Source organism: Diceros bicornis, chromosome 6 (assembly GCF_020826845.1).
Source record: "Diceros bicornis minor isolate mBicDic1 chromosome 6, mDicBic1.mat.cur, whole genome shotgun sequence".
NCBI lineage: Eukaryota > Metazoa > Chordata > Mammalia > Perissodactyla > Rhinocerotidae > Diceros > Diceros bicornis.
Window position 1 is genome coordinate 39,561,672 of NC_080745.1, and position 20,144 is coordinate 39,581,815.

Consider the following 20,144-nt stretch of genomic DNA (forward strand, 5'->3'; position numbering starts at 1 on the left):
GAAGGTCCTGTAAGATTATCTTGTCTAATCATCTTATTTTATAGGTAAGGAAGATAATTCCTATTTTTAAAAATTCAATAACCTTTCTAAAGTGAATGGTTTGAGAAATGGTTGATATCTCTCTGAAGGCCATTGCACTTCAGGGCTTTAGATTTAATGTGACATTTCACACAAAACAGAAGTGTTGATTGTGTAATAAGTAAAGCATATTGTGATATAATTGCTCTATATGAGTTGTGAGAGCCCATAAAGAATGACTTTTGTAAAATAGATGTCATAATTGTGCTAATTAAGCAATTTGAATGTTCATCTGTGGGTGACTGATTATTTTCTTTCAAAATAATACTAAACATATATTAGAAAAAAAAATTTCTAAAGATTTCACATTGTTCACCTGGATAATATCAATACTTATATATGATAGTTTATGTGCAACTTTCAAAAGCATATTGAGTAGTGTAGTGCTTTACTGAATAAAACTGAACTAAAAAGCAGTAAATAAAAATACTTCTGCTGATTCAGAATAGGATAGTGTACATACTGAACACTTCTGCACTCATTCTTTGTCAACCAATAAAAAAGTGAGTGTATGTGTGTGTGTTTGAGTTAACATTATCTCCCAAAATAGAGTTAGATAAGCACTTGGACCTCAGGACCATGGGTATGTATGTCTTTTGTAAGTTGTGTATAATGTGACAGATATTGGATCATGCATGCTTGCTTCTGAGGTAGACTTGAAAAGATCTCTGTGGGACCAGTCATCCTCTCTTGTGGTCAAGGAGTTAAGATGATATGAAGGATTGTTATGTCCCAAGCACAAGTGCTTTCATATATCTCACCATGATAATATCAGTTCAACAAAGATAAAGGAGGCCTTATAGGATATGAGGACAAATCATGTATATCTTTAGGAGAAAATGAATTATTCTTCAGAGAATTAGTCCAAAACAACCCATTAATATACTCTAAACCCAATATTTATAAATATGTCATTCAGAACTACCACCAAAAACAAAACCCATTTTCTCAGTTGTCAAACCAGAAATTCAATGCATAGCATCTTATCAGTTAACAATTGTTCTGTTTGGCACCATGATTAAGGGATATTTGGGATGCTCCAAACTGACTCTTGTTCATACATAAGAAGTTCAGAGGTTCTTTAGCCTCTGAAAGTCACTAGTACTAATTCATCAACTCATCGTCGAGATGTAAAGTTAGCCAAATTTTCAGAGGTATAGCACCACCTGCAGTGATTTTACTTTACCTTTGCTTCAGTTCAAATAAAATTCCTTCAATATTTCAGCTGGTGATATAAATAAGTTAAAGAATCCATGGAGAGCTTTAGTTATCTCTTCCAACAGACATGCCAGAGGTAATGTTTTAAGTCTTGCTACTTATAGTACTTACTACTGGCTATCCAGGGCTTTACTTGGAACCTCTCCATTGGCTGCTGTGGTCAGAGCTAACTTTGGAATAATAAAATATGGAAATAAGTATTTTTTTTGTCATCTTTACCTCCCTTTTCACTGATTTCCTAGGACTTATAAGGCACCACAGTGGAATAAGAACAATGCTTCAGAAAAGTGCAAGAAGCATATTCTAAAATATTCTTGGTTGTACAATGTGATGTAGTTGAAATGACTGGTTGATTCTGCTTTTTAGTACCTCCACATTCCACAATCCAAAGGTCTAAATCCATACACATTGCTGAAAAAGAAGAATGTAGTTCAGGCATCTATACAGTTCAGATTGTATTGTACACTTTAATTGTATTATAAACCCAAGATCTATACTGTTAGACTGAAAGAAGAGAGAAACAGTACTTAGTTGAGACATTAATTTTCTTTTAAGTATCTGGTAAGTGAAGATTTTTCTAGTTAAGGTTAAAGACTACCAGTGCAGAATTTGAAATACCCATTTCTGTCATTATGCATTAATTTGAATTATAACTGCTTTCTTTGACACTTTCCAGAAACCTATATGGTGATTTTAATGAAAGACCCTTATGAAAGTAATGTCATTGTATTTTACCTTAAAATTTATACCAAACAAATATTGCAGATTATCTTTGAGTAGAAGCTTTTCTGTTTTATGATACATTTCCTGTATAAAGACAGAAAAGTAAGTTCCAGTTCTACTGAGCTCGGAAAGTAAATTTTAATTTAAGGATTTCTCCTATGAAAGAATGAATTCTTTAAACAAATCCCAATGAAATTAGACTTATTTTTTAGACAATTATAATGTAATCCAAATCAGGTTATTTCTATTTTGGAATAAGTCTTCAGAACAACTCAAAAATTACTATGGGTAAAATAAAGGCTAAAATCCACATGCTTAAATTAAGCAGTTAGAGTCTATCCTCTGGGATAGATAGGTCATTTGTGATTTTTGTCCATTGTTTCCAATCATTAAGTGATAGACCATTAGTGTTCCCTTGCACATGCTGTTCTCCTCTGTGTCCCCCTGATATCAGCTGATGGCATGAAACATAGACTACAGAAACCAACACGGGTATCTAAATTGAAGACTATCTCTCCGTGTTGGATTGAGATGAGGGCATATGTCATACATAACACAGCCACAGTGACGATGCACAGGGTTTCCCTCCCAGGCTGTATCCTGAGCAACTAAAGTACTATGTTTCTGAATTCTGCATAGCATATAAGCCTAACTGGGTGGTTATATCAATAGATGTGTCTCAAAAAGTAAGCACTGATTAACTGGCTATTATCTCTGTGTGTCCTTAGGCATCTCACAACTTCTTAGGCTGTTATCTTTACAATGAGTTTTGAATGAACTTTTATGTTCCACTCTAGCTCTAATACTCTCTGATCACCAAGATTCTAGATGAGGCATAATAGCTCACCTGTTTTACTTAAATTAGAAAACATATGCTATAAATGGATGCTTGCGCATCAAATTTACCATGAAATTGGATGAAAACAGATGGAGTTTTATTTGTTGAATATTTAATTATATGTGTACGTGAGATTTTAGTCCTCACTTGCTAAATTGCCGTGTATATTATGATGTATATATTAATATATAACAGTATAGATTATATTATATATAATACATTACATATAAACATAATATATCATTTATCATGTATTATATATTATATATGGTGAATGAACTGAGAAAAGTCTACTTCTCCATAAAAGAGCCTTTATCCTAACATTTATCACACAACCATTCATCTAGGTCAGGGGTTGGCAAACTTTTTCCATAAACAGCCAGGTACTAAATATTTTAGGCTTTACAGGTCATATGGTCTCAGTCATAGCTACTCGACTGTGCTGTTGTAGCACACAAGTAGTCATAGAGAACCCATAAATAGATGGGTGCGGCTGTGTTCCAATAAAGTTTTATTTACTAAAAGAAGTGGTGGGCTAAACTTGGCTTATAAGCCATAGTTTGTTCTGATCTAGGTCATGTGGAAAAGATTCTGAATATATTCACACTCTAATGAACTATGTCTGTTGCTGTCATGGCTTCATTTCTACCACAGCAAACAATGTCCAGAAAGATCACTGGTCTCTTAGATGCTGATACTGTTTTCCTTCTCATAGAGAAAAAAAAAATCAAAGAATTCTAGCCCAAGTATCTATGCAAGTAATTTAATCATTATTCTGAACTCCAATGAAGCAAATTTATTAAATCAGAAAGTCATATAGTATGATTTAGACCTGCACTGTCCCATACAGTGGCTCCTAGCCAAGTGTGGTTATTTAAATAAGTATAAATTAATTAAAACTAATACAATTAAAAATTCAGTTTCTTAGTTGTACAAGACACATTTCAAATGCTCAACAGCCACATATTTCTAGTGGTTACCATATATAATTTTTTAAGTCTATTTTTATTTATTTTTTTGTGAGGAAGATCAGCTCTGAGCTAACATCCATGCCAACCCTCCTCCTTTTTTGCTGAGGAAGACCGGCCCTGGGCTAACATCTGTGCCCATCTTCCTCCACTTTATGTGGGACACCACCACAGCATGGCCTGACAAGCGGTGCATCCATCGATGTGTGCCCCGGGAACCGAACCCGGGGCAGCCAGCAACGGAGCGCACGCACTTAACTGCTATGCCCCAGGGCTGGCCCCTAGTGGTTACCATATTAGATAGCATAGAGAACATGTCCATTATTGCAGAAAGTTCTATTGGACAGTGCTGATACTGGACCAAAAACACTTATCCAACCATTATAGATAAAAAGACAAACATCCTCATAGAAGTGATAGAAGTAAAGTGTGCCAGAAGGAAATAAATTCTAAGCTTTCAGAATCTATAATTAAGTTTCAGACTTGCAAGGATTTCTATTTAATACCATGGAAATTTCCTTGAGATTTGTGTCATGTCCTCGCATATTCAAAAAGAAATTCCAGCTCAAGATCTAAGACGTAAATGCCATCTATTGAAGTTACTCAACAAAATTGCTGAGGGCCACCAAATTGCTTCTTGTTGACCTCTACTACTCAGAACTTATTTAGTAATTTTAATAAAATTTAATTTGAAAATATGAGCTTGCATGTACCCAAAAGGATTTTCTGTATGTCTTTCTCTCTCTCTCTCTCCATATATATATATATGTGTATATATATATACATATATTACAACTGTATTACTTTGTTGCTCCCCCTCTGTGAACTCACTCCCAGCCCAGGGCATTAAAAATAATTTTATTTGTATTTGTAAAATAGAGGACCTAAAGAAATTTGAATCAAGATGCATCTTGGCTTATAGAAGGCTTTTATTCCTTCACAAGTTCTCATTACTGAAATGTTTTAGAAATTTCATGAAAATATTGGGATTCTAAAGGAAAGTACACAGGACAGGTTTTAATTTTTTAATCTAGTCAAGGGTAACAGCCTTGAATCAATTATCCACAGTTTCAACATATAGTCAAGGATTTAGACAATGTTTAGATGTTGAATTGCCAAGCTATTAGCAACCAAGAGATTTGATTAGACATCCATATTAATAAACACCTGTCATAACAGCATAACAGATGTTCTAGAAACACAGCTAACCCAAAATGTAAATTTTAAAATTTTGGTCATATTCCTCTACTATGTGATGCCTAAATTAAATTTCATGACCTTACCTTATTTGTTTTACTAAAATTCAATTGCCGAAATAATTTCTCTCAGTAGAAATGTGTTTTTTATTTTAAATGATTAAAAGGTTTTTGTTGAAATCAAAGTTTATTGAGCAAATATTTGAAATCTTTAGTTAAAAGTACATTAACAAGGTACTTATGTGTGTGTATAAAATACACACACGTATACGTATGTTACATAACTTAGGACCACTTTTTTGAAATTTGTGGTTGTTGAGATCTAGTACATGTAATTTTAATTGATTATCATATATGTAAGTTACATAGACTTACAGTTTTTCACAAAAGGCTTATTCATTGAACCCTGGTCCACTCAATACAATGGTTTCTATAGTGTACTAAACGATTGAAATTAATATATTCTCTTTCTCTAGGAGCACATTTTATGAAAATAATATAGATAAATAGAATGTGTAAAGAAATATTGATTATTTGAATAAATTTAATAAATAAGCAATGTATGTTATCAAAGAAACAAATGCATGGATACAATCAAAAAAAGTGGGGCCAGCCCCATGGCATAGTGGTTAAGTTCACATGCTCTGCTTCTGTGGCCTGGGTTTCATGGGTTTGGATCCTGGGCACAGACCTATACACCATTCATCAAGCCGTGCTGTAGTGGCAACCCACATACAAAATAGAGGAAGACTGGCACAGATGTTAGCTCAGTGCCAATCTTCTTCACCAAAAAAAAAACAAAAAAAGTATCTATCTGCAGTTGAGCTGAGGGGGTATTTTATTATATAAATATGTTTATTTTTCTCAATACAACTCCAAATATGGAACATTTCCCGTGCATATTTATGTGATGTTTAGGCAAGTATCAGTTTAGGGGAGTGTCTACTAGTTAACTTTGTCAGATTATTGAAGTATTTTTCTCAAGTAATTCCAACATCATATGCAGATATTAATAGCATTCATATATCTCTACAGGAATTTGAAGTACACAAAATACTTCCGTATGCACTAACCCATTTAAGTGTAGAAATTATTCCATGAGATGGGCAGGACCGACATTACTATCTCCATTTTAAAGATGATAAATCTGATACTTAGGTTAAGTAGTGACTGTTTCTAAGTGGTGACTGTCCCCATCCCACCCCCCAAGATTGCAGCAAACTGGCATGGGCATCCAGATTCCTGATTTAACAGCATCAATTTTGGCAGAGACAAAAACAAGTTGTTAAATGAAGTAGCAGAAAAATCCAAGGATAGTAGTCAAAATAAACAACTGAGGAAGAAATGTTGTAGGTGCTACACAAGGCTGAACATAGCCTGAAAGTTTTTTGTAGGGAGACAAAGCTTTATTTATAGAGAACAGAGCAATATATTTACTTTCAGGTGATGGAAAATTAACTATAGTGAATGTTTCAAATTGATTATGACACTGAAATTTATACCTATTTCCATTTATTAACAGACATTTTTTACATAATCATGGTGAAGTGCTAAAACATCCAGTTCTGTGTTGAAGCTCAAATATCATCTTACGATAAATTTACTTCTAACTGGAGGTTGAAATACAAAAGTTAGTGTTTCTCTTCCTCTATCCTCTTCTCTCTTCCTCCCGCCCTCCCTTTCCATAAAGCCACCAGACTTCCACAGCTTATTTTGCACAATGTCAATTCTGTCACCTTAGTTCTTCATAGAAACTTGGCCTTAAGTCTTCTAAAATTTCTCCCTGTATTAGCTGCTGCTGGTCGCTCTAATTATCTGAGAGGGCTCAATTTGTTCTTCCCACATTTCATGTTGTCTTCTCTTTGTAGTGGAGACGAGTTTTGATAAGAACGCTGTACCACACGTGCTTCTCCAGATCTGCTTAAATCTTGACTATAGCATCAGATATTTTTCCACTTCTTTCTTTTCTTTCTCCCTAGTTTGGGTCTAATAAAGCAGCCTCATTAGTTGCCACTTTCATGTAAAAAAAGGTTTTTTTTCCTTCTTCCTCTTTGCTTGTTTACTGTGTTTAATTTTTAAAATGTCCTTTTTCTTCCTCAGTATTCTAGAATGTGTTTTCCAGAAAATACAATGCTGTCTTAACAAACATGCTAAATGTCTAAATCTAAACCTTCATTCTTGTAGCACATGATTCTGTGGTGCTCCAGAGGGCAAAGCTAGGAGCAATGTGAGGAATTTAGCAGATTTTTGTTCAATTAAAAAAAATAGCTAAGAGTTAAAGCTGTCAATCCAACAAAAAGAAACCTATCCTATGGAGTTATGGGCCCCCAGTGTGGAAACATGCAGTCAGAAATTAGATAACTATTAGTAGTGGAGGTTGTAGAAATTATTTCCACAGTTAAAAGAACTCAGAATAATTGGCCATCAAGTTCCCATTCAACTATTAGTTTCTATAATTGTATAGTTCAAAGGCATTTGTGATTATAAAGTATCATGATTCGTGTCCACTCTGATTAGCTATTTTTCATTCACTTGTCTCATTTTACTTAGTTTTATCCTTTAATGTCATTATGTACGGTTTATAGTACTTATTGAAGAAAGAAATTAGCTCCTTTGGAAATATTCTGTGGATCATTCTCCAGCTGGACTTTGAGATGTAAAAGTTGTATCTTTTTTTTATCCACATTCAATTGTTGTTATTATATGCCTTCTCCTGTTGGTTCCAAATTTGGTACATACATTAATTATTTTCTCCTTCAACTAACATTCTCCTCTGCCTCAACCAAGTATTTTATCATATTACTAGGTTTTATTTTCATCTTACTACTATTACCATCTGAAACTATCTTATTTATTTTTTTACATGTTTGTATCTTAATTTTACTGTATTCTCTATAGATTTCAAGCTTCAAGGATGCAAATGCCTAGGGAAAATCCTGATCTATAATTAAAATGCACAATAGTTATATTTAATGAATAAATTCGGGAATAAATGGATGTCTGAATGAACTGCTTTCTACTTTCGCATCCATGAAACCTAAGATATAATAGAGAAGACAGTCTTTGCCCAAATGGTCTTTCCAGTAAAGTGACATTTCCCTCCAGTCATCCTATGTTACAGAGATCAGGGACCTTGCTTTATTCATGTTTCTATCATGTTTCTAGCAAAGCACCTCACACATAACCAATAATCAATAATTGTTTGTTAAATGTATGAGTTATAGTTAACACTCTTCATGGAAGTGAAATAGCTTTTCCTAAAGGGTCTTAGAAAACTAGAATCTTTTATGATTAAAGACAGGACAATGAGGGGCTGTGTTTGTTTTGACCCCAAAGAGAATAAAAGAAACTGGCAACCTGAGATAGTATCAGCATAGGGGAAGAATCAGAAGTACCAGGTTTAATTGACCCCCTGCTCTGCCAATTCTTGAATGTATAAAGTTGATTGAGCCACTAACTTATATGAGCATCAGTATTTTCTTTTGTAACTGGGGCTGATAATCTCTGTCTTTCCTCTACTGCAGGTTTATTCTGTATGTCGAAATTAAATAATCTGTAGGAAAGTGCTTTTTAGTTTATAAAATGCCATACAGTTGAAACTCACTATTACGGGTAACATTAAAACTTCTGTGAAACCAAGAGTCAGCAATCTGTTTAACCCACATGTAAGACTAACAATTATCTTCAGTTTTAACTAGCAGAGGAACAGAAGAGGAAAAGTAGAAGAGAAAGAGAAGAGGCAAAGAATAAAAGAGAAAGCAACAATAAGAGAGAGAGAAGGAAGAGAAGGAGAAGATAAAATATATATGGTGAGATTGCAGGGAGAGGGTATGACCAAGAGAGAAGCAGAGAAAAGGGAGTAGAACCAGCAAGAGAGAAAATAATTGTGTTTGATGGGGATTTGAGAGTGGCACCCATGGTGACCGGGTAGGCTGAGATCCCTAAATTGAGGCTTCATCCATTTCAAAACAATAGGCTATATGAGGTCACAGATGAGGTAGGGATGTGTTTCAATCCAACACAGGATTAGCCAAGACAAAGTTTCATCCCATGCAAATGGTTAAATCCAATTGCCAGAGACAGTATGTCATATACTTATTCATTGTTAAAATAGAAACAGTAGCAGGAATATGTGCTTGTGCATACTAAGAATCTCTTCTCAGGTGGTTGATGTGAAATTTTGTTTCCAAGAGACAGAGTCTAGCAGGAGGCGCTCTTCTGGTAGTGGAGTACAGCCTTCAGAATCCTCAGCATAAGCAACAATGCAAATGACTTGATTGCCCTTTACTTTTGTCCAATTTAGCCCAGCTAATACCTCTGCAATTCCACCAGCCTGGCCTGCACACTTTCCTCACAGTTAGTTATTAGAGCATAGCTTAATGATGGGAACATAACCTTTGAAAAAAATTGAATCATTTATATCACTTTGGAGATTCTTGGGAACCATCTAAGTATGTGGAAAAGTATAACGGACTCCCAAGCTCAACTCAGAAGACAGACCAGAACCTACAATTCCCAGCCCTTCAAGTATTTGTCAAGTTTCTAGAAATAGTAGCTATGTTTAAAAATAAGTTGCTCTTTTGTTCCTTGGACTTTATTTTTTCATATATGTAATAATGTTTTCTGGTTTTCAGTTTGAATTCACCTTTCACCTTTAGTTCTTTGCTGCTCTAAAAGTCTCCCCAAAATAATTCCTGTTGTCTTTACTATAGCATCTGTGCTCATAATACTAAGCTATTTTTAGTTGTTCTTTAACTTACATAATGCTTCCGTCTCCAATATCTAGTATCTAAAATAAGGAGGAATAAAAACATGTCCTTATTGTCTTTTATAGTTTCTATTTTGAACTAATTTAGAAAAGGAAGATATATTATAGATGAGTATAATATTTTGAAGGTACAGGCATGCATATTTTAAAAATTTAAAATAAAAACGTATTTTAGGATAATCATCCGTTACCTAATTTCAGTTATTCAAAAATGATTATCCATTGTGAATTAGACATTTATTTTTAAAAGAAAAATACCTTTTTCTAATTTCTAGCTCTTCTCTTTCATGCCTTCTAGTAATCTATTGTTTGATAATACCTAATAGAGGCAAGAATACAAAATAAAAGTCAAAACCATGAAGTTTATTTGCACTAGAGTAAGGGACTTGATTAACTTATCTCTTGAAACATGCATTTTTGGAAGAATTATGAAATATAAGTTCACGGCTGTTCTTCCCATGCTCTCCCTGCTTCCAGATGCTCTGGGAAACTCAAGCATGAATCATTCATTTGCCATTCCCCCAATAAGCTTAGAGTCTAGTTCAAAAGCTAAGACATGTATATGCGTAACTCTAAGGCAGAAAGGAGTTACAATCTCAAAAGAGGTAGAGGTAAGATGGTAGGAATGTTCAGAGGAACCAAATATGTATTTCCTGTTGGGGGCAACAGGAAAGACTTTCTGGAAAAGATACCATTTGAGCTATGCCTTTAAATAGTAATCTCCAAAGTGGAACTGTGGGATAGTCTATTGGAGAGTAAAAAGAAAATATTTGAAATTTTATTTGTGTTTGTTATCAAAAATATAACAATTGTATTTTTACCAGTATTTGATATATGATTGACACTGGTACTCTTCTTTACTGCATATCCCAGACAAGAGAGTTCTACAGCTTGGAAGGATTGATTATGGGGCCTTCACTTGCTCAAGAACTTTTAACGTATCACAATTAATGTGTGCTTGGTTAACTGGATTTGTGAATTATACTTTATAGTTTTAACTAAGCTAACCTTCATTAAATAGGATCTGTTGTTTTTAAATTTTCAGAAAAAAAAATTTGGATTGAGGATAATTAAAGAGAAGCCCAAACAAAGAACAAGATGTCAGAGTTGACAATTCTCTTTATTCCTAGAAGGAGATATTGGTCAGCCACATTACAAAGTAAAATCAATGATGATCTAATCAAAACTGACTAGAACTGGGCCAATAAAATGAATTATCAAGAAGACTGCTTGAACTAAGGATTTACATTCTCCAATACTCATGTTAAATTTCTTGTCAAGGGAATATGTGTCTTGAGATAGGTTTTAATGACATTATCATTAGCAAAATATTTAAAATAGTTTCCTTCCTCTTTAATTGATCTCTTTACAATTTATATTTCTATAAATGTTTTATAATATACGTAATTTATTATCACAATAGTACACATGTAATGTTAACAAATATACAAATGTAGAGGATGAAGGTAAAACACATTATCTCATTCTATGCTTGACAGAGCAGGCTGAATAAAGGCCCCAAAGCAGCCTATTTCACTAAAACTATGAATGTTTTGCTATTTAAAGCCTCAGAAGTTCAATGTGAAAAGGAAATGTCTTCAGAATACCAGCTCCTGGCGTTAGCGTATTAGCCTTCTTGGAACTGATCCCATGAAACAGTCACAATCTTAATGATTTTAGCCTCTGGGAAAATATCATTTTTTCCCATTGGGGAAAAAAAAGAAAACTTATTCAGCACCAGAGTGTAAGCTATAGAAATGAATTCTATGAGCTTCTTCTTGAGAGCTACAAATTTGGATTTTATTCAGAGTAACCATCCTTATCATATGACCATCAATTTTCTTGTTTCCTAGTCTTTTCTTCCTAAATAACCCCACTTAATTGGAGGCCATTTCAAGGAATATTTTTTAAAAAAGAGAAACCCACTAGAGTTTGGGAAGGAATTCTAGGCAGTTGAGAAAGGCAGCCTTCTCAGTCAAGTTCAATATGCTCGCATGACATCATTAAAATTTTCAAAAAAATTTCAGGAAACGTTTGAGGCCTATTTTCAGAACAAGAGAACTAGCAGACTTTGAATGAAATAGACTCCCTGTAGAAAAGGGCAGAGGAGACCTGTGGTCCAATACATCCTGATACTATGCCCCAAGGCACACTGCTAAAGCAGCACCGAAGCACCGCACATAATAAAGAGCAAAAGAGTCTAAAAAGTGAAAAAAAAAAAAAAAAAAGGAAAGAAAGAAAATCTAACCATAACTTTCTTTTCTATGCCTTTCTTTTGTAATTTTGGTTGAATAAGAAATGAATCGTTAAGCTCATAATTCTAAACTAGGTTATAGTTGTTTTAATATAGTTCAGTCTGATAGCCACATGTGACCCTCCAGACTGAGTCATCTAATATAAAAGCAGATCCAAATAGCTAGGTATGTTATGAGTCTATTTTATCCCACGGCAAGAGATTTTTAAGGCAAAGGCCAGCACATATAGACAAGAGGGTAGATCACACAGCTGGGCATGAGGCTGTTTTGTAATGATATTGCTTTCACTTCTTTTATTAGAGGAGGCATTAAATATGTTGTCTCACATAGCATTAAACAAATAATTGGGTGTGAGGCCTGACGGGGGAAAAAGTAAAAAATAACGTGTGTGTCTGAACTAGAGCTGATTATTTCATTCAAATTTTAAAATCATACTCTAAAAAAATCAGCGTTGGGTAATTGCACAATAAAATAATTTAATAAAGCATGTAAATCAATGGAGAGCAGAAATAGTGACGCATTAACATGGAAAATGGCTGCATAAAACAGTCTATCTGTTTAATGAAAATCGTAGGCTTTATAGTGTCCTAAAAGTTAATAAATGGTAACTATATCCAACTAGACCAGGGGAAGCAGGGCGTGCCAAAGATCTATGGGCAGTTTTTATCATCTCAGAAACAACAAAGCTGGATACAGGTGGCAAGCCAGACCCTTGAACCGCCTCTGCACCCAATCTATTAACTGTGATAAGTCAGTGGCCCTTCACCTCAGTATGTTTCTTCAACTGGACCTTAGGATAATATTGGGCCCTGACCAGCGTAAGAAGCGAATTGGTATGTAGGCTTTAAGAAGGTTAAATGCTAAATAATAAGAGCTAAATTATATTATTTTCATAAATTGAAAATGATTATTTTCTGAGCCCATAATATTTGATCTGATATTAAAGGAGCAGGAGCAGCCAGTATATCATGACGGTTTAAGGGGAAATTGGAAAAAATGCCCAAGTTCCGTGAGAAATTGTGTACATGATTAATGCTGAGGCCAATGCCAACAGGAAAAAGAGGGACTCCCACAGTCAGAAAGTGCAATTGTATTTACAGTACATTGGCTTTGATTAATGTGCACACTCAGAGAAGTCATGTGTAGAAGGAGAGAAAAGACCTGTTTTCAAACACTGGTGCTGGGTACAGATTTCCCATTATGTCCTGAGAAGGTATCGATGAATAACGACTTAGTCTTTTTTTGTTGGGGATGAGGGAATGGGTGTTGGAGGGGTTAGTTTCCCATGCTTGAGGGAAGATACAAAAGGACTTCTGTGTCAATTCTTATGAGTCTGGTGAGCCACCACTGAGAAGTTTATCCCTTATTTCACAGTTTCAGTAACCAATTGCTTCCAAGAGGTTTCTTAAGTGATTTTAGATATTATGTCCCTAAAGGACCCCTTTAAGTAGTATAGTTTCTGAATGTCTTATGAAAACATGTTCCAGAGTTTTCAAAGCCTGTAAGTCTCAAAAAAGAAATAACTACATATAATAATCACCTGAAAAACTTTCCCCATCTCCCTCAGAATAGGACTCCTCCCCTCCTCTTGCCCCATGTTAGAGTCTGATGTGTTTTCAGCAGTTGTGTGGTGTTCCATGGGCAGCTCCAGGAGGAAAGAAAGGCATGCTTGAATTACTGTGTGGTGGACGAGGAAGGAAAGCAACACCAGACACACGAAGTGTCTCTCCAGGTAACTCTGGTTTTCCCAGATCTCCCAATTTCCCCAGGCCTCACTCTTCGATCTAAATTATAAGTAAAGAAACATACAGCTAGCAAACCATTAAGAACCAAGAACCTGACACTTTCCCTGGCGGTTGGAATAATACAGGTCATATAAAAAAAAAATAACAAGCTGGAGAAAGGAACCACCAGAGCTCTTTCAGTTTGTTCAAGCTGATTTGATCCAAGTCCAGGAAAACCAGTAGCTCCTCGTAGGGACCAAGTCTGACTACTTGGTAGTGCCTCTCGAGGACTGTGGTAGACTGAATAATGGCTCTGCAGGACGTCCACCTTCTAATCCTCAGACCCTATGAATGTTACCTTCTATGGCAAAAGGGACTTTGTAAATGTGAATACGTTAGGGATATTGAGATGGGGAAATTATCCTGGATTATCAGGGTGGGTCCCATGTAATCACAGGGGTCCTTACAAGAAGGAACAGGAAATCAGAGAGGAGAAGGCCGCTGATAGGGTGACAGAAGCAGCAATTGCACTGACATGCTTTGAAGATGGAGGAGAGTGCCACAAACCAAGGGATACAGGCAGCCGCTAGAAGCTGAAAGAGGCAAGGGAATGGATTCTCCTCTTAGAGCCTCCAGAAGGAACCAGCCCTGCCCGCACCTCTACTTCAGCCTAGTGAAACTTATTTTGGACTTCTGACCTCCAGAACTGTAAAATAAATTTGTGTTGTCTTAAGCCACTGAGTTTGTGAGAATTTGTTCCCAGCAGCAATGGGAAATTAATACAAGGATTCTGTCTGAAGAAGGATTAGGAGAACAATTGATACCAGAGTGACACCAGTTGTGGGTAAGAGGGAGCAGTGAGAATCAGCAGCCACCCAGCTACCAACTCTGGTTTTCCCTTTTAGGTAGATGTGAGAATTTCCTTGCCATTGGAAGAGTAGATGAGAGTGGCAGTGTTTCTTAAATGTGTATGATCTTTAGATGTGACATTAAAAAAACTTATTTAATTAGTCAAAAATTGGGCTGACGTCACTAGACAAAACTACTTATATACCACAATTTTCATCAGTGCTAGGGTTCTCAAATGAACATTAATGGCTTCATTTTTGGTTCTAGAAAACTTCTGATGGTAGATCTGGACCCCCACCACTAGGCTACATCCCTCTCTGAACCAAAAGTAAAAAGTTCAGTTGAGAGGGAAAAAATAGTTGCGATCTTCTTTTTCTTTAGATGTATCTGCTTTCAGCCCCAAGTAGAATGGAAAAAAAAAAAAAAATGGAAAAGAGAAAGATAAATGTCAGGTTGCTGATAAAAGAAATTCAATCAAAGAAGAGGTTATTTATTTCATAACCCTTGAGATTGATCACACAGACAGAGAATGATGCTTTAATAAGATCCCACTCAGAACAATCTCTAGGCATCTCTTGTGCTTGTTTATTTCTTTGCAGTGTGTGAAACATTCCACTGATTGAGAGCTATCCATTGAATTATCAGTGCTTCAAGATGCATACTGACAGAAAACCTATGATGATGCTTCCACCCACATGACTTCTTTTTAATTGACTCTTGAAGTACTACTTCAAGGAGTAAACTCCTTGCTTTTAAATTGAGACCAACCAGTATTCACATACTTTGGAGAAAAGTTAGGGAACTTTGAGTTTCTAATCTTTGGTTTTCTTTTTTATAGGGTGAAGATAATAGATTCTAGGAACATAATGAGCATGTAAGGCAGCATAAGTTGTGCTATGCACAATTATAGGAGTATCCGTGATACGAATGGCAACTCTTGAAATTTGTGCAGTGAACAACTTGCACAACACTATGCAGCAATACTAGGTGTGAGAAGTGAGTGAGAAAATTGGTCAATTTAACAGTGCCTAGAACAGGGAGCCCAGAAAAAGTTTGTTGTTATGTATGCTTTCAGTAGAAAAGTTACACAGAAAAATAGTAAAATCTTCACACTTAGGAAGAACTAGAGAAGGTTGTCTGTTTTATTAAAGACAAAAGTAAAATCTGGGTAACTGACCTCTTCTTTGCCTATAATTTAAAAACAAACTTTGCTAAAGAAATCCTTCGTTCTAATTCTACTTCTGCTTCTGCCTAGGTGTTTAGCGTTTTTCATCCTTAGGGTACTCCATGAAATCCTTCTCTAAATGATATTATCTGTCTAGGATTTGATACAACACTAACTGGTAGAGGATGAATTAGAGAATTTGAGGGCTGAGGAACAGAGAAAAGATTTATGTCTCAGATTTTTTTGTTAGAAAACTAGTTTTTGGATTGTAGAAGGGAATCCCTACTTCCTACCCACACCCTCTATGCACACAAACAATAACAACAACAGCAGCAACAATAATAATACCAATAATAACTTAACTCAAAGTATTCTCCCCAGGCTGATCCCCAAAAAGATTTCTAAAATAAGCCCTATCCTTGTTTCATGAACAAATACAACATTGAACATGAAAGACTATTATCACTATGCACAAAGTAAAACTTATGTAATTTTTATTTTTAATAATAGACCGTCTACATTGTGACAGTTTCAAAACAAAAAATAGACTTGGTCTTCTGCCCAGGCAGAGTATATGTCTTATAATTTCAGCTGTATTAGTGAAGAGCCTTGGTATTTTCCCAGTTTTTCCCGCCTACTTGGTGATATCCAAAATTCCCTTCAAAGGGAACACAGACTTTTGTTGCTAAAATGAAAAAGGAAAATATAGGATTTTAGTACCCCTGGGAGTATGTGCAGAGAAACCACTATGGGTTCATAAAATCCTGTTTTCTTTAATTCCTATGCCCAAATAGAATATATTTCCCAGCTTCTTTTGCAGTTACATGAATCTGTGTGTCTGGATTCTGGAATACGGGTTGGAGTGATGTGTTCCAATTCTTATCCTGATCCCTAAAATCTCCAACGAGATCATCATTCATTTCCTGTGTCAGCTACCTGGAAGCAATGAATCTAGCAGAGGGCTGGAAAGCTTTAGGGGATAGGTTATCTGGTAGCTAGAAGGAGCCTGAGTTCTTAAATGGCTTGTGGTATATAGCCTACCACCCCACAATCCACCTTGACGATGATGTGAGAGAGAAATAAATTTAATTGGGTTAAGCCACTAGGATATTTTGATGATGTTGTTTTAGCAGTTAGGCTACTCTGAATAAGAGGAACAAGAGGAGCAAAAATGAAAAAAAATGTGTATACAATGCTCAGACAATATTTTCTCTCATCCATGGGGTGACACCTTTTATAGACTGGAATCCCAAAGGTTCCTCAGGATACTAATTATTCAGGATGATTGTTAGCTGATTATTTACTTGCTGATTATTCAAGGACTTCTATAGGGTCCTCAAAACTTGAGAATGACACTTTACAAGAGAACGTAACATCCAGAGGGAAAGAGTAGCCTAATTAAAGTTTCATGTTTGAATATTAGAGGAACAGTGTGTCCTTGCTTAGGTCTAGCATACCTCTTTTTATTTCATCCCTTTGGGTGCTTCCATGATAATTACATTTTTCTTTTGTATCTAATGTCAGAATAACAGATAAGAGAATTCTGATGATACTCTTATAGAGCTAAATCATTTATCTTGGGAAGTTTATACTACCAAAAAGGTCTGTCACCAGTTGTAAATCAACTCCTTATAAGGAGTTAAAGAACAACCTTGAACAACAATGACTACACACACACAGTTTATAGGTGTATATATTTTGTGTATAGTTTTTCTTATAAAAAATGCACAAGGTTATATAGAGTTATATTGTCAGCAGGTGTAAGAAGAAACTCAATTGAATCAAGTCAGTTCATTTTGTCTGGCAATTACTGTAATTTTTATATAAAAAAGTCAAAATGTAAATTTTCATAAAATACCATCATTCGTAAAGGGATAAGGGAAAGAAAAATTTAACATTTGCTGAGCACCTAACATGTGCCAAATAATATGTAAAATATGTGATTATGTATCCTTACCATGTGGCAAGTATCGCAATCATTATTTTAATTAAGAGAAAATAAGATCAGACCAGCTGTCACTTACCCACGGCTACATGGCTAATAGGTGACAGTGCTGGGATGCAGATAAGGTGGATTCCCCAAGGCCATAGTCATTTCACTCTACTTTATAACAGCATTGCATTTGAGTGTTAGAATTAAATAAAATAACCATGTCAAATACTAAGATTCTCAGATAAAAGTTCTATTTGTTGTGTTATAAATTAACATCAAAGTGCAATCTCCCATCTGTCGTGGCCTATGTAATGGCTGAGTTTGAGGTTTTTGTTTAGAATCCAGGGAGGGGGAGAGGAAGGAAGGGTACCAGGATGAGTAACAGAGGAAAGTAATAACATCTTAAGAAAGAAATCCCGGGACTTCAGGCTCCTGGTGCCATTTCAGCCGTTTGCCATGACTCTCAAAGTCTGTGTCATGTAGCAGATTTTTATTTTGTTGGGATTGGGGCACAGATTTAGTCTGTGTTCTTTAAGGCTGCTGTGCGTGAGCGAGTCACTGTTGGTAGACCTCCTAACCACCCAGCGCCAAAATCTAACCTTCACCTTTGCTCTCTATTACATTCGTTGTAGCTCGCGTCAATGTCAAAGGAGACCTTTCTAATATTTTCTTCTTTCCTCTTTTTTATTTTTTTTGTTTCTTTATTGAGGTATAATTGACATATAACATTATATTAGTTTCAAGTGTACAACATAATGATTCGATATTTGTATGTATTGTGAAATGATCACCACAATAAGTCTAGTTCACAATTAAAATTAATATTTTAATTTTATCTGAGTTTGTTTTATTGGAAGCCGTATAGGATAGTCGTTAAAAGCAGATTGTATAGCCAGGTTGCCTGAATTCAAATCCCATCTCCAATACTTGCTGGCTGTGTAACTTGATAGAAGATGTATTTAACATCTCTGTTCCTTACTTTCCTCATCTGTGAGATAAGGATAATAATAATTCTAAACTTACAGGGTTATTATAATGTTAAATTAGTTTGTGTATGGAATAGTATCTAGCATGTAAAAAATGTGTTAAATACTATTATGGAACAAAATATATACTATCATTGTTTTCATCTATTAAGTGAACCACAATGTCATGGACATTGGTATATAAATACCAAAGGAAAGGAGGATGAATGGGAAAGTTTTTAGTCTTGAAAAGGGGAACAATACTGTGTTATCAAAGATTTAGGGGCTACAAAGTGCAAAATGTATAATTAAACCTTTTGTTTTGTTTTTAATTAGTAACAGAAAATACCAAATCATTTCATAGATATTCTCTGTCCCTAAAAAGAGAAAATAAGTCCATGAAACTATTTGATATTTTCTATTCAGATCCCTAGTTAGTTGAGCTGTTACTGATGAGCTGTATCATCTTCTTACTTCTTGTACTGATCAACAGAGAAAGAAGGGAGGAGTGGATGCCCGAAATGGGGTGAGAACTGGGAGAGGAATGAGAGGCAAGGTTGGGGCAGCATCAAAAAATGACTGACAGGTTTATGTTGCACCAATAAATTCAGTTTTAAAAGTATCCCTTTCACTTGCCTTAATAACATTTTCCATATGGCATCAACATTGCTGGGGTATTACAGCCTTTCCCATTATAGGCTCTAACATATAATTTAATGATTAATTAACAGACTCTGCTCCAGAGCTTAATCTGCCCTCCTTTTTGGGGAGATAGATAAGATTATTATTGTAACCACTATTTATTAAAGATTTCCGACCCCTGGTTTCTTTAAAATATTTCCAAAGTGTACACCTTCCTCTTCTGGGTATCTTGCTCTGTCGGATCCAAACTCAATGATTTAAGACACAATTTGCTGACAGGAGATCCTGAGAACCCATTATGAAAATGAAGGCAGCAAACAACCTTTGAATGTATTTCCCAATTTAAAAAGCCTTCATTACATAGCACATTTCAGGCCGAGAATGTTAAAAATTTATCAGAGTTTCAGTAACTGCAGCTTCCCCTGGAAGCTTGGCATGATGTGGAATCATTTGTAAAATGTGTATTTTGTTTGGCACTCAGTAGGAAGCTTGCCAGGCAATACATTTAATTAGGAATATGAGGAAGAGAATAATTGTGGTCTGTCATAATGTATTATCGTTCCTTTTAAATCCTACATGTGCTTAAGATAGTGGTCTCATAACAAGGTGTGCATTTATAGCTAGAGGCAATCTCCCTTTTGTCGGTCCAGGGTTTTTATACGGGGAAATATATTATTTGAGGGGAAGGGTACATTAGCTGCATTCCTTGGGTATAACTCTTTGTCTATTGTTTAAGTTAAGAGAGTGTTAGCTGTTCTCCTTAGGTACAACCTTTTGCCCGTTGTTTAAGACCTTGAAAATTGATGCATTGCCTTTCAGGAG

General features: G+C 35.4%; 1 protein-coding gene across 1 annotated transcript in view; it reads left to right on the top strand.

Annotated features, from left to right (window-relative positions):
- Positions 1 to 20,144, top strand: part of CTNNA3 (catenin alpha 3) — a 1,506,614-nt gene that overhangs the window by 1,406,867 nt on the left and 79,603 nt on the right. The window contains 1 exon segment of the mRNA XM_058544370.1: positions 19,914 to 19,928. Within this exon segment, the coding sequence (XP_058400353.1) occupies positions 19,914 to 19,928 (15 nt within the window).